Source organism: Leucoraja erinacea, chromosome 7, assembly GCF_028641065.1.
Source record: "Leucoraja erinacea ecotype New England chromosome 7, Leri_hhj_1, whole genome shotgun sequence".
Classification (NCBI taxonomy): domain Eukaryota; kingdom Metazoa; phylum Chordata; class Chondrichthyes; order Rajiformes; family Rajidae; genus Leucoraja; species Leucoraja erinaceus.
In genome coordinates, this window is record NC_073383.1 from 25,154,511 (window position 1) to 25,170,697 (window position 16,187).

Below are 16,187 nucleotides of genomic sequence, written 5' to 3' on the forward strand. Positions count from 1 at the left end.
GAATCTTCCCTATTCTCAAAGGGAGAAGCTTGTCCACATCAACTCTGTCTATCCCTCTCATCATTTTAAAGAACTCTATCAGGTCCCCCCTTAACCTTCTGCGCTCCAGAGAATAAAGACCTAACTTATTCAACCTATCTCTGTAACTTAGTTGTTGAAACCCAGGCAACATTCTAGTAAATCTCCTCTGTACTCTCTCTATTTTGTTGACATCCTTCCTATAATTGGGCGACCAAAATTGTACACCATACTCCAGATTTGGTCTCACCAATGCCTTGTACAATTTTAACATTACATCCCAACTTCTATACTCCATGCTCTGATTTATAAAGGCTAGCATACCAAAAGCTTTCTTTACCACCCTATCTATATGAGATTCCACCTTCAAGGAACTATGCACGGTTATACCCAGATCCCTCTGTTCAACTGTATTCTTCAATTCCCTACCATTTACCATGTACGTCCTAGAATGTTGCCAGAATTGGTTGCCTGACGCGTCACAGATTGCATCGTGTCGTCGTTTCCGGGGATCGCCATGAGAAGGCTTCTGTCGTGATCCCCTCCAGATCCTGTAAACCGGATAGAAAAAAAAAGATCTACCTGTAAAGCCATGTTGAATCACTTGCTGCATCTGTGATTTCTGTTAATTAATCCATGAGGAATATGCCAAGTTAACGGCAATTTCACAATATAACGATGGCAACCAAAAAGAGATTTTAAGTTTGCATTGATCGTATTCAACTTTGCAAAACAGAAACTTTCCTGATCACTGGCAAAAATGGAATATAATGTGGGCTGGTGCCAGATCCATCCCATAATCGGCATGTCAGAGGATCATCTTGTTTCTGTATAACGAGCTGTATTGAAGAATGCCATTTATTTACTTTTTTTAAAGCTCCGCAGGCATCTTGTGTCATTCGCTTTCCACCCATTTTACAAACAAACAAAATTAATTGATGAAATTATTCATTAATGTATACATTTTTTTTGCATTTATTGCTACATGGGTCTTTTTAGTTCTAATAACTTTCAAAGCACATTTCAGTTTGTGCCTCTATTAATTGATAGGATTATATTAACATTTGCCTTCAACCACAATAGTTTATGTGTAATAACCCTCCCAAAATATGCAAACTGCAGCTTTTTTAAAATACTGTGAGATAGTTTTCATAAGGTGGTTTAACACTGATCTGAAAAGAATGTTGTTTTAAAACTTCTTCAGTCAAAGAAAAACGCACATACTTACATTTGTAGATAAATTCAACATACTGAAATTCACGTATATTCCCAAGTTGAATGGAAACATCATGCTTTCCGCTCCCACCTGCCAATGGGTTTGAAATCTTCTGTCTCTGTTTCCATCATTGTTAGGATGTTAGAGGTTCGGTGAATAGTGAACAGTGGAAAATTCTGTTGTTGTACAAAACCTCTTATCAGCAGAAAACAGATGGTCCTATGTAAAAAAAATCAATGTTCAATTGCATTATTCTGAGCAACATAGAGGATTTGAAACTGTGGTAATAACCAGGGGATTGCTTTCTGCAGCTGCCAGCGCAGATGCTTTTGTTCTTGTTAGAACTTTTAAGCAGAAACCCGACAGGCAGAAGATAATTTTTCTTAGTTTTCATCCAAATAAAAGTATATATTTCTGTATATTCTTCTTGCTTATAAAAGTCAGTGAAGTATTTTATATGCAGAAATTATAAACACATTTAAATTTAATGCAACAGGTTGAATTTGGAACTGGAATTGGTTCATCGAGGAGGAAATCTGTGTCTAGGAGGAGCAAGTGCTACTTCCAAAAGATCCTGTTTAAGTAAGTGCAAACATTATATAATTGTAATGCTTCTGTTAAATACCAATTATTACCGCTGCCTGTGTACTCTAGCTACTACTCTTTTTCTTTCTCTCATGTAGTGGTATTTAACCAGGCATTTCATTGTGAACATTGCTTGAGGATAATCCTTCAGATAATTGCAGCCTATAAAACTGTAGAAGCTAACAATGGTTTTAGAAAAATTGGCATAGCAGCCTAAGCTCTTAAAACTGGAATATACATGCATCAATCGTGGCTTGCTGAAAGGGCTGAAAGAATCTTGAATAAGTTAATTTTCTTTTATTGGCATTCTGCATTATTATTCAAATCACACTTTCTGCAATCCTGTTCATCTTTCGAGGAAAATAAAAATCTTATTTGGTCTCAAGCAGTGATAGAAATTGCTAAGTGCCCGAAGTCTGAACAAACATCCTTTGAGCGCATATTTCATTAAGGAAGCTCAATTTGTACAGTGGCAATAGAAGCAAAGCAGCCAGGGGTACCAACCTGCAAAAAGCCTGCTGCATGAGTCCTGTTTATTCTGTTTAGTTCACTGTAAAATGTTTAAGGATTTCCCCCTTTTTCTGTTATGTCATAATGTATTTATGGCATATCTCACTTTACAATTAATTCTTTAAAATTTGTGATGACTATTTTTTATGTTGAAAGTTACAATTTGATCCTTTTTTGCAGCATAAGCGACTGCTATAAATGATAGCTGTTTGCAAAATGTTTTGAGATGGGATTTGACAATATACGATTCTATTGAATGCTGATTTTGGATAGTTAAAATCAGCCATGATCTAAACACCAGTCAGTAAATCTCGGAGATATTCAAGATATCCGCCTGGGGAGAATCAAATAAAATAGTTATAGAAATATTTATGTTGACCCATGAGTTCTAAATCTCCCGTTCTGTCCCTTTTATTATCGATGCTTCTCAAAGTGAAAAATAACTTTGCCCTTGACAGTGGTTTTGAATAACTTCCACTGATCCTGGAATGATTAGCGTATGTGCTCCCCTTACATTAAACAGGGATGGTCAAATATCTGCCATTTAATCATTTAAATGGAAGTAACTCCTCAACTTTAAAAATTTTGAATGATGAGCAGGGAAATAGGCTCCTATTTCTCGTTAAATCTCTGCAAGATTCACACCTCTATGGTTTTAATTGGTAACGCAAAGAGGAAAAATGTTTTTAATTGCTTCAGTGTTGTTCAGTGTTTTTTATGTTTTAGCAAGTTTTTAAAAATTATTTGATTATGTTTTAAAATAATTATGGATGCCTTTGATACAATCTCTTAAATCTTTGACAACTGGCAATGTTTGAGGTTGGGTAGTTGGTACAAAATTCAAAAAGAGACACAAAGTGCTGGAGTAACTCAGCAGGTCAATAGGGAACATGGATAGATGGCGTTTCGGGCCTGGATCCTCCTTCAGACTGACACTGAAGTCATTGGAGAAATCCTGCCAGCAGGATTGTGGTTATTTATAGCAATTTTTAAAATAATTCTTGTCCTTTTCACTACTTTATAGAAACATAGAAATTAGGTGCAGGAGTAGGCCATTCGGCCCTTCGAGCCTGCACCGCCATTCAATATGATCATGGCTGATCATCCAACTCAGTATCCCGTACCTGCCTTCTCTCCATACCCTCTGATCCCCTTAGCCACAAGGGCCACATCTAACTCCCTCTTAAATATAGCCAATGAACTGTCCTCGACTACCCTCTGTGGCAGAGAGTTCCAGAGATTCACCACTCTCTGTGTGAAAAAAGTTCTTCTCATCTCGGTTTTAAAGGATTTCCCCCTTATCCTTAAGCTGTGACCCCTTGTCCTGGACTTCCCCAACATCGGGAGCAATCTTCCTGCATCTAGCCTGTCCAACCCCTTAAGAATTTTGTAAGTTTCTATAAGATCCCCTCTCAATCTCCTAAATTCTAGAGAGTATAAACCAAGTCTATCCAGTCTTTCTTCATAAGACAGTCCTGACATCCCAGGAATCAGTCTGGTGAACCTTCTCTGTACTCCCTCTATGGCAATAATGTCCTTCCTCAGATTTGGAGACCAAAACTGTACGCAATACTCCAGGTGTGGTCTCACCAAGAACCTGTACAACTGCAGTAGAACCTCCCTGCTCCTATACTCAAATCCTGGCTGACCTTGTTTTCTACTCTATATTTATAAAATACAATACTCGGAATAGGCTTATCAGAATCTTTGATGTTATTACATTTTGTTCTGAAAATATATGGAGTTGCTCCATTTATTCCTAGTTTATCTTCAGGACAAAGTAAACTGAGGTGCAAAAAACTGGCTTGTATCTTCTAACCTTCTGATAAATAAAATATTGGAGTCAAGCAAATGAATGGTTATTCCAGGGATAAACACTGCATTTGTAAAACTGCAAGGTTTTCATGATTGTTTTTAGTTCTTCATCAGTTAAGGGAATATACAAAGAGCATAGAACATTGCAGCAGGGGAAAGGGCCTTGGCCCACAAGGTTTGTGCCGAACTTGATGCTAAGACCAACTCCTATCTTCCTGCATACAACCTATATCCCTCCATTCCCTGCATATCTGTATGCCTATCCAAAAATATCTTAAATGCCACTATAGTATCAGCCTCAACTACCACCCCGGCAATGCATTCTAGACACTCACCACCCTCTGTGAAATATGCCCCTCTGATGTTAAAACTATGCCTACTAGTATTTGATATTTCCCGACTGGAAAAACGATTCTGACTGTCTACTATGCCTCTCATAATTTTATATACATCTATCGGTTCTCCCCTCAACCTCCGATGTTCCACAGAAAACAATCCAAGATTGTTCAACCTCTCCCTGTACTTAATGTCCCCAAACCCAGGCATTATTCTGCTAAATAACCTCTGCACACTTTCCAAAGTCTTCACAACCTTCCTGCCTTGGGGCAACCAGAACTGCACGATCTTCTAACAAGGAAGTTATGGCCAAGATGTCAAGATCCCTCTACATTAATGCTGTTGAGGGTCTTGCCATTAATTGTACATTTTCGCATTGCATTCGACCTCGCAAAGTGCAGCACCTCGTACTTGGGTTAAATTCCATCTGCCATTTTTCTGCTCATTAATATAGTTGATCTATATCACAATATATACTTTGACAGCTTTCCTCATCAACTGCAACCTCAGCAATCTGAGTGACATCCACAAACTTAATAACCAACCCATAATGTTTATGTCCAAGGTATCTATATATGTCACAAACAACAGAGGTCCCATCTCTGGTTCCCTGCAGAACTCCACTAGTCCCAGACCACAAATGGGAATTTATAATTGAAATGCCTTTTTATATACATTATTACAAATAATGGGGAATTGTTCCTTGTTAATTTTCCAAAATCCTGTTGAAATGTGCCATTGGTGCATCTTCCCAGTTAATTTAATCATCTATTATTCCCTATTCTAAATAAATTTATGGTTCTAGTTTTAGACTTGCCTCTACAAGCAATTAATATTTATTTGACAAGCTGTTTTATTCCACTTCAGATCCACAATGTAAAAACATTTAACTTAAAATTCTGCTGAGGTCAAGGGAAAAATATGTTATAACACTGAAAATAGAGGCACCAGTATGGAGTCCTTTAGGAAGGAATCATAACAGATTTCTGCAGTTGAGTTCGTTATATGCAGGACAATATTTAAATAAAATATTTAACTCGGTCCACTGGATATTTAGACATGATATTTATTAAATTTAATGTCCACATTTCAGTGCATTCTAGTGACACCAAGAAGATGATGATCCAGTATATAGTTTAGTAAACAAAAAGTGTAGGATTGAGTGAATTCATCATTTGTTAAATTTATAACTATAAATTCATCTTAAAAATGTAGCTAATTGTATGACTAATAGTTTGTTTGCATTTCCTATTTAAAGTGGAAGCAGTAAAACTCCAGTAATCTGCTGCACATTTATTTCAAAGGTTCAAAGGTTCAAATTTATTTGTCACATGCACCATGAGGTGCAGTGAAATGAATTTACCATGCAGTGTTACAATAAAAAGGACATAATACACAACATAATTCAACACAGACATCCACCGCAGCATTCTTCACTGTAGTGGAAGGCAATACAGTTCAGACAGTCTAGGCAAGTGATCGGGGAATGTTGGAGCCAGGGTCCAGGCATGTGTTGGGGAGTATTGGGATAGAGATCTGGGTTGGTGGAAATTATAAACAACTCAAGAGAACTGGATGCCAAACCATAGGATTTCCAATTCCTTGCCGGGGGTCGCCGGAGAAGAGATGGTTTGGCATCCAGTTCTCTGGAGTTGTTTACAATTTCCACCAACCCAGATCTCTATTCCAATGCTCCCCAACACTTGCCTGGACCGTGGTTCCAACACTTGCCCAGGCCACGTAATAGCTCTAACAGTTTTTTAAAAAGACCTTGAGAATATCCTTGAAGCATTTTCTGGGCCCTCCTGGAAATCTTTTGTGACGGAGCAGGGAGAAACGTACCTGCTTTTGGAGTCGAGTGTTGGGCATGTGAAAGGTATGAACCAAACTTTGAAGCTAATTCAACATTTTTTATGAGCTTAGTACTGGGAATGTTGGCCCTTGAGAGAATATGAATATTGATTTGAATTGCCTGTCCTGTGAATGGATTAGAACATTTTGAAGAAACAGTTTTGGTTTTCCATTCAACTCACCAAGGATAATTTCACATTTCCTAATGATACACACCACCTGTCACTTTCTTCCTAGTTATACCTTTTACTTTTGCAAAATTGCTGGGAATATCGGCCTGTGTTACTCCACCTCTTTTCATGCCTCTCTTTTTGTGTTCTCCGATGATGGTTTCAAGTATTTTATCTAAAAGTGATGAAGTGAACAATAGTTCCTTGTTCTTTGTCCCATTCTCGTTTCTCCAGGATAATGCAAGAAATGGGAAACAATAGATATGAGAAATGATGGGAAGGGTGAGGATATTTGCTGAAGATTAAAAAAAAAGTATAATATTTTGATAGGTGGAATAGGGAGAGACATGAATTAGAGTCAGTTTACTGAATCATCAATTTAAAACTGCCACTAGAGAGCTTAAGAGGAAAGTTAGGAGAAATTCTTGATGCAAGATTAGTTTTGAGTCACTGTAACAGCGGTGCAACCAAAGAACAATGGTCTAAATGGCTTCTTATATTGTAGATTCCTATATTGTAGATAGTATTGTCATTGCAAAGTAGTGCACCAGTAATTCAGTAACTTGCTGAACTGTTGAGATATGAAACAAGCTCTAATGCTAGAATATTACACTTTTTGGTGACAAATATTTTGCACTTGGTCCCTATAATCCCACCAATGTTTTGGTTTGTTTACATTATTGAGTAAATTATGGCTCTATATTGAGCCCAGTAAATCTATTTTAAAAGGCATGAGTAGCTACTTTAGCATCTTCAATTCTGGGATATAAAATACTCAAAGACATGGTTTGAAAAAATTAGTACAGTATAGGCAAAAAGTCAAAAATGTTTTAAGACTGCATCATAGGATTCTGATACAGAAGAAGTAAAGAATCAGTAAAGTAAATTCTCCATTTATCATAACTCTTGGTGGAGCTGGCCTTTCCTGTGATATTTTACATCCAGATTCATATTGATATTTAAGGGAAATTATTATTTGGCTTAATATTCTTCAAGTACAATTCAGACCTCCCAACTTGTACAAAGGAAATGCAGTATCTTTCAGACTCTTTACAATTCTTTGTAAGCCAAAGGTTACAAGAGGGAAAGTATTGAGGGAACTCTTCCTGATTTTTTATTTCCCTTGTATTAAGTAAACATTTGATCAAGTTATGAGAAACTGTTCAAGAACATGTGTAATTATGCTCCTAGAGCTAGCCCCCTTAGTCTAGTTCAGTAAAACACAGTCAAGCACTGGACCACTAAACTTTTATTTTATGAAACAATAACGAATTCCCGATATGATACCTAGCCACACTGCGGGATGAATCCCTGCCTCTGCTTGTCCAAGCCCTTCAGCCTTGTGCAAGCATATACTTCCAAAAGGTTACGCAGTCCCATGCACTCCTCCAGAAGATCAATAACGAACCTCGCGGGATTTACCTTTTATAGGTCATCGAACCCCGTGGGGCAAATCTACATGGGGGTGGTACCCCTACAAACCAATCACAGATATCGATTACATTAAGGTGTTATTGACAGTTCCCCAACCCAATTACAAAGCATCCCATTACAATGTTTCTATAGAAGCTTTTGGAAGGAAGTCAATCAATCAAGTAATGCAACATTTTCCTGGGGAGTATAAACAATTCAAACAAGGCTTCACACTTCAGCCAATCATCAAACAGTAACACAAACATCTTGCAACATTATTAACAGTATGTAGAATTCTTCAGCAGCCAGCCAATCATGCTAATGCATCTGCAACACCTTTGGGTTTCTCTGTTAAGTCCTCATACATTTTAACAATAGAGAGGACATCTGGATCTTTCCTTATTCTGCATATCAATCTAGGGTCCAGACCAACTGGCGCCAATCCACAGCCTGCAACTTTTCACAGACAAGAGGTCCAGCAGGGTTTGCAGATGCAAAGGTCCTCCATTTTATATATCGCTATTTTGGCCAATTATTAACATTCCTCCCTTTTATCATATGATAACATTTCATTAATGATAACCAGAATACAATAGTGACTGCTTCATTCTAACAGATATCTTAACAAAAAGATGCTGATGTATTTTCCCAGTATTTCATCAAGCTTCCCGAGTTTTCATGGGCGTAGCTTCATGATTTCCGTCTGATGAGTCTTCACCTCCTAAATTTTCATGGGCGCAAATCCCCTCCATCCATCTTGATAATTCATCTGTGCTTGATCCATAGTAGAGTATGAAGTTTCAAAGATAACCTGGAATAAAGTAAGTTAGCAGTCCCTATTTCCACTGATACTCTTACAGTGGTGGAGATTTACACATGCATTCCTTCCATCTACTTTCACTGCTGTTGGGGTAGTTAGGAGAACCTGGTAACTTCTAATCCTTTCCTTACCCAATTCTTAATAAGGGCATAGTCTCCAGGTTTCACTTTAGTTGAAGCTGCTGACAAAGGCATCTCATTATAGGCTGCTCGTACTCTACAGTGTGAGTCCCTCAATGCTCTGGTCAAAGCTAGAATGTAGTTGGTCATCTCTGCAGTCATATGATGGAAGTTAATTATCTTCATTGCATTCTGATTTCAAGGTGATCGTAAGGGTTTACCATAAACAATTTCAGCTGGACTCAGTCTATATTTCCCTACAGGCGTGGCTCTCATCTGAAATAAAGCTATGGCGAGTAATTTAATCCAACCATGTCCAGTCTCCGCCTTTAATTTAGCTAATTTAAGTTTTAAGAGTCTGATTTTCCCTTTCTACAAGTCCAGCAGCCTGTGGTCGATAAGCACAGTGCAATTGCTTCTGGATCCCCAGCTGTTCACAAAATTCTTTATTGATTTGTCCAATAAAGTGTGGACCATTATCTGAACTAAGTCAAATAGGGATGCCAAATCTAGGGACAATTTCTCTCATTAACACCTTGACAACAGTAGCCGCTTTATTATCAAGGGTTGGGTAAGCTTCGATCCACCGGCTGAATACATCGACTATGACAAGTACATATTTATAACCCTGGCACCTTTCTAATTCGATATAGTCCATCTGTAGTGTCTCAAACTGACTCATAGGTAATGGTGTTTTTCCTTCTTCGCATCCCATTCCTTTCCCTGGATTGTATTTCTGGCAGACCAGGCAATTACTACTTACGTTCTGAGCTAAAGTTTGGAATTTTAGATGCCACCAAGTAGCCAAAAGTGTCTCCTGCTGCTCTTGCACCACAATGGGTTGCATAATACATACATTCTATAACCCATACTGCCATAGAATCTGTCATGCAAGTTTACCCTGCTGGAGTGGTCCATAATCCAGTCATACAATCCAGTACACATCCAAGCTGTCTCCATCGTTCTTTATCCCTTTCAGTAGCTTCCTCCTGCAATTGAACAATTTCTTGGATATATAGCAGTTACAATTTGAATGCAAAGTGAGTGCCCCCTGGCTACAGGATCTAATTTAGAAGAGTAATGGGTAACTGGTCTATGTATATCACCATGTTTTTGAGTCAGAACGGAGGTTGCACACTCGGATAAAATAGTGCAGTAGAGCTGGAAAGGTCTGTCGTACAATGGTCTTCCCAACACCGGAGCTTGCATCAATGATCTCTTCAAGTTTTCAAAGGCCTCCTGTGCTTTCTTGGTTAGTTTAAATTCACCCTCCTTGCTGGTATAGGGTTAGCTCTTTGGTTTCTAGAGCTATGTTAGGGATCCAAGGTCTATAATAATTGACCATGCCAAGCCATTGCCTCATTTGTTTGGCTTCTTTTGGGACTGAGAATTTGCAGAACGACACCAAGTGACGCATTAGGAAACGATCATCAACAATTCATTACATTCACAATAAAACAGGAAAAAAAATTTGTGGATGTTTGTTATTTTAAGTGATTTGTGTGCAACCCAGTAATGTCATGGTTTTTTTTTGGAGGGGGGGGGGAGGATTTTAGCAGAATAGGAAATTATACAAAACAATTAACATCATTTTGTGTATTGTAGGGGCTGAGGAGGATCTGTATACAAATCATCTCGATTAGGATTTAAGTTATTTGAGTGTCATGTGTACAGATTGGTTATTTTCATATTGAAATAAGGTATTTTACGGCAGATCATTGGTTAAATTCCCCAAAGAAAATAGCTAACCTTATGAATGAAAACCATTTAACGTTAATCACGTTTGATTGCCTTGTTTTTCTGGGCCAAGAAAACTGAGAATTTGGAATCAATGTGGCGCCCTTGATTAGCACTCTGCAAATATGCTTCTTTCAAAGCATGGATTAAAAATGTGAAGGATATTGTATTTTTCTTGTATTTGTTGGAAGGTCTGAATTGTTCTTGGCGAATATTAAGACAAATTATAATTTAACTAGAATATCAATATGATTGCCTGTCATTATATGAATGCTACTCTTTTGACACCAGAGTTGTCTGGATGTCATCTGACAGCTCATGCCTCAGGCTTGTAATTATCTCCAGCAGCTTTTAAAATAATTGAAGATCGAGATTGCACTGCAATTGATTGCTGTCACCTGCATCCTGAATACAGAGTAAATGAGGATGAAATTATTTGGCATCCGTTCCTTTTCTAACAGCAGATACTGAAAATGTGGATGATATCTCTTGAGCATTTACTAGTGAAATCAGTTTAATTAACTTTTGAGTTAAAGCAAATGTGCTCTTGAGTACTTGAATATAAATGAAATAATGTTCACAAATGTTGCAAAATGAATATTATATTTCTGCTTACAGTGAATGTCACTGGGTTGATATTAGATCTATAACCATTACAGTGCATTTTCTCAGATGAAACCTAATAATTCTATTCAATTGTTTTTTTTTGTTTGATTCTCCTTTATTATATTGGCTATTATAATTCCATGGATGCCAAGTCAGCCTTTAGTAACAGGTTTGAGTGTTTTTGTTCAGTTGTGGGCAGGTATTGCGTAGGAAAGCAGATGAGTCATAGGATCAGGTGCTGTGTCATATTTGATGGATTAGGTTTATCACATGGAACATAGAACAGTACAGCACAAGAACAGGCCCTTTGGGCAACAATGTCTGTGGCAGACATGCCAAGTGCAAATCTATCTATCTGCGCATAATCCAAATCTCTCCATATGCCTATTCAAAAGTCTCCTTCATGCCACTCATATCTGCCTCAACCATCACCTTAAGCAGCACATTCTAAGGACTTGCTATGCTCTGTGTTGTATTATTTTTATTATATTATTATTACATTAATAAATCAATAGATACTTGCCCTGTACATCTCCTTTAAACTTTGTCTCTCTCACCTTAAAGCTTTGCCTTCTAGTATTTTAATTTTTTCAATCCTGGGGAAAAAGATTCTGACTGTCCACCCTATTTATGCCCTCGTAATTTTAAATACTTCTATCAGGTCTTCCCGCTACCTCCAGATTTCTAGAGAAAATAATCCAAGTTTGTTCAACCTCTCCCTATAGCTAATACCTCCTAATCCAGGCATTTGAAGCGCCACAAAGTGTACTCTTATATTTCCTATGTCCATATAAACCACACCTGGTATTGGATACGATTAGACACAAAATGCTGGAGTAACTCAGCGGGACAGGCAGCATCTCTGGAGAGAAGGAATAGGTGACGATTCGGGTCGAGAAGAAGGGTATCGGCCCGAAACGGCACCCATTCCTTCTCTCCAGAGATGCTGCCTGTCCCGCTGAGTTACTCCTGCATTTTGTGTCTGCCTTTGATTTAAACCAACATCTGTAGTTATTTCCTACACGTTGGATACAATTAGCTATCCATCCCAAAAAGAAAATCCATAATGCAAAGTACACAAATGTACAGAGTAAGTTACCCTGAATTAGCCAATTTGTTTTTCTTTGATTAACTTTTTTAAATAAGTGCAGAGAATTATAACTGTTCTTGAGCAATTTCCTTCTGGCGAGGCCGTCCTAAACTGCTCAAATTGATGTTGCATGTTGTTGCATGTCAAACGTTGGACTTTCCTGTCAAATTTTCCCAAATAACTTATTGCATCAGTTTAATAGGGCAATCCTCACCTGGAAAGTTTAAGACTGAGTATTAAACTTGCCCTAAACCCTAAATTTCTGAATTAGACATGGATTTTCAAATAATGTACACATCTATCTATATACTTTTAAAACTCTGTGTGTGTGTGTCTGTGGGTGTGTGTCATTTTGCCTTTGAAACGTATTTTCTCGAAAACCAGACGCAAATACGCTGAGATTTTTACATATTTCGGAAGCGATTTAACATGATTTTGGAAAGCGACATATCTGGAGAAAATGGATAGGTGACATTTTGTGGTGTGAATCCCTTCTGATGGGGGTGGGGAAGAAGGCTGGAAGAGAGGAGGGGCAGGACAAAGTCTGGCAGGTAATAGGGGGGTACAGGTGGGGGGGGGGGGGGGGGGGGGGGGGGTGATAGTCAAATGGCTGGACAAAGGCCGGAACGTGTGAGGCAAAAGGATTGAAGAATTGTGAATATTCTGTACATTGTGTCCTATAGCCTTCTTGGAATTCCTTGACTTAATTATTTGGAGTCGTCAAATATTTAAAACTTCAGCTACTTAGACAACGTTGTTTAAATTTGAATTATTAATTTCTCAAGAATATAAATGTCCACCGTTGTATTAAAATAAAGATATTTGTTTCTAGTTGCTTATTTATAATGATTCCACGAGAGAATAGTGACCAAAACAAAAAAACAAAAATATCCACCAGGACAAGAAAACATCTGATAGCTACAGTCGTCTGCCTTTAAAATTGTTTTTTGTCTTGTTAAATGTATGTCTTGAGCTAGTTTTTATTATTTAGTTTAGCTGTGTATATGTGGGGGGTGGCCTGTGGGGGAAACCGTTTAATCTCTTTCCTGTGCGGGGACCCGACTTTTTCCCTGTGCGGGTCTCGGATGTCGTTGGGCCTAACATCGAGGAGCCGGCGGCGGCCTCCGGCCGGGGACTAACTTGAGGGCTCCAATCGTGGAGCCTGCGGATCTGAAATCGCGGAGCTGGCCGTCTTCGGAGCGGGAAGAGCTGTGGTGGCGCTCGGCTGCGACCTGACTTTGGAGTTCGGAGGCTCCGGCCGCAGGCCCAGTGGGCAGGAACTTCGGGAGCTCGCAGGTCCCTGGTGGGAGACCGCTTTTCCGAGCTCCGCAACTGCAACTTCTCCCGCTGGAATCGCGGGGTTTAAAGTACACGGAGCGGGGCCTAACATCGCCCCGCGTGGCTTAAACGGCCACAGGACTTACCATCGCCCGCCGGGGGCTTTAACATTGGAGCCCCAGTTCGCCGCGAAGCTACAGTTGGACTGCTGAACCGCGGGAGAAGAACAAAGGGAAGAGATAAAGAATTTGCCTTCCATCACAGTGAGGAGGTGTTGGAGATTCACTGTGATGGATGTTTATGTAAACTGTGTTAAGTGTTGGTCGGAGTTTTTTTGTGATGTAAAAAACTGTAGAAATGAAATTTTGTTCAAACCTAGGTTTGAATGACAATAAATAGCATTCCATCCAAGTAACTACTGTTTTTCGTCACTTAATCAATCGATATATGAGTACTCAACGTCTATGTTGAAGCAGGCGCAGAAGAAACAGCATGCGCTCTTGAGGAGTTGGGGGAATAGTGCTGGTGATGTAGATGGGAATAATAGATTTTCCGTAAATGATAGTCGGGGTAAGTTTTGAAGGACAAATCTGCCACTGTTCACCTGTTGCCCATTCACTAATGCGCAGTCCAAATTTGTGACAATATCACAGTTCCTAATCTTCTCTCTTACTTGCCCAAGATGAAAACCATTGGACAAGTTATAGCATGCACTAACCAGCAAGGCCATATTTAACTAACAATAGCTTTGGCGCACCCCAACAAAGCCAAAGTCATTAAGTCTAAAAGGATAATCTCAGTAGCTATTACTCATTCTAATCCTAAAATGGCATACTCGGATTTTTTCATGGCAGCGTTTTAAACTCAATTATTTTAATTTGCTTGACTGGTGATGTTTATTTTGTTCCATGTAAAATCAGGGTGTAGCTAAATATGGAAACATTTGAGACAAAGGATGTTGTAATCTACAGCATAACCAAACTGATGGAGGAACATGGTGGGTCAGACAGCATCTGTGGAGGCAGGATGGTCCATGTTTTGGATTGAGATGCTGCATAGGATGCTAATGCAGAGACTTGACCTGAAAAGTCAGCCATCCTGCCACTGCATATGCGTCTGCAGATGCTGCCTGACCCACCATTCCTCCAGTAGTTTATTTTGCTGGAGCTAAATATGGCTGAGTTTAGTTCTCAATGCTTTCAGCCTATTTCATCAAGTAGTAGATGGGGGGTGCCTTGAGGGTTCCGCTCCTGCTCCTTTTTTTCCAAAGCAAGTCAAAAGATGCCCTTTTCTAACTCTAAAATTCTAAGAATGACTCATTGAAACCAATGGTGCTTGACTTTTATTTTGTGGGCAGGACCAGATCGACAATTTAAAGTCATGTGAAAGAATACATGTCCTGAACTTCTTGAATATTTTTGAATATATCCAAAGTTGTACTCTTCATGTTATTCCAACAGCAAGGGTAGTTAGTTCCCATTGCCACCAAGCAGCTATGCACTTTGCTAATACTGCAAATTAGACATCCGACCTTGTAAATCTATATACGGGTCCACTGCCAATTTTCTGGCAACTGAGAGCACAACTGAGAACTGAAATCCAATCCCATCCCCCCCCCCCCCCCCCCCCTCGGAAGTCCCCCAGAAAATGTGGCGCCGAGGCTGGGTGAGGCAGCCGATATCATCAGGACTTCTGTGGCCAGACATCCGATTGGCAAGTCAAATTTGTCGCCTGCGACCAGGACTCTTGAACTCCAGTTGATCTGTTCCCATAGTTAGCTTCCAAGGCTGACTTTGTGGGCTATTGTTTTGGGCCCTCCCAAATCCTAATGGGCCTGTCCCACTTAGGCGACCTTTTACACGACTGCAGGAAGCTATGCGGGCGCCACATGGGCGTGGGTGGTTGCCGGGTGGTAGCCTTCATGGTCGTGAGGATTTCCTGCATTCTGGGAACTAGCCGTGGCCTCATTATGGTCGCCGCTAATTTTTCGACATGGTGACCAGACTAAAGCCGCCATGGAGAGTAGTGAGAAATCTCGTGCCGTAGGTGGGTCGCCAGGAGGTCCTAGTGGGTTGCCAGGAGGTCGAAGGTTCTCATAGGTTGTAGCAGGTGCTGATTGGTGAATTTCATTGGCTCATTGGGGAAAAAAACATAAGCAATAGTTTTCAGAACCAAATATAACTGACCGGAAATGTTAAATGTCCACCGAACTTCACAGCCGTGCATCTCTGACTTTTTAAACGTTGTCTCCACTCCTTCTCCCTCTTTCTCCCCCTCTCTCCTCCCCTCTCCTCCCCCTCTTTTAAAGCCCTTACCGTACACTGTGTTTTAGCCGTCTTAATTACAGCGCCAACCTTGGCTTTGCACCATGTGAATTTCATCAGACAGCACTCCTCCCATTTGCCCTGTCCCCCGCCTGCATAACGGGCTGGTGAAGGAAGCCGGCAGTCGCCTGAAAAATTGCCTAAGTGGGACAGGCTCATAATTGGACCGTTCCAGTACCATTCAACTTCTCTCGGAGGCCTTGTCCTCTGTTGGCCCAGTAATCCAGCAGGGCTTTGTAACCAAGGGTGCTGGAAAATCAGTGGATAGAGGCAAATTGTGGAGAATTGTTTACATTTGG

General features: G+C 39.7%; 1 protein-coding gene across 3 annotated transcripts in view; it reads left to right on the plus strand.

Moving 5' to 3' along the window:
* The window catches only part of ubr3 (ubiquitin protein ligase E3 component n-recognin 3), a 181,337-nt gene that overhangs the window by 133,800 nt on the left and 31,350 nt on the right, over positions 1-16,187 (plus strand). For all 3 annotated transcript variants that reach the window (XM_055638004.1, XM_055638005.1, XM_055638006.1), the window contains one exon: positions 1,731-1,816. In XM_055638004.1, coding sequence (XP_055493979.1) covers positions 1,731-1,816 — 86 coding nt within the window. The remainder of the gene's footprint in view (positions 1-1,730; positions 1,817-16,187) is intronic.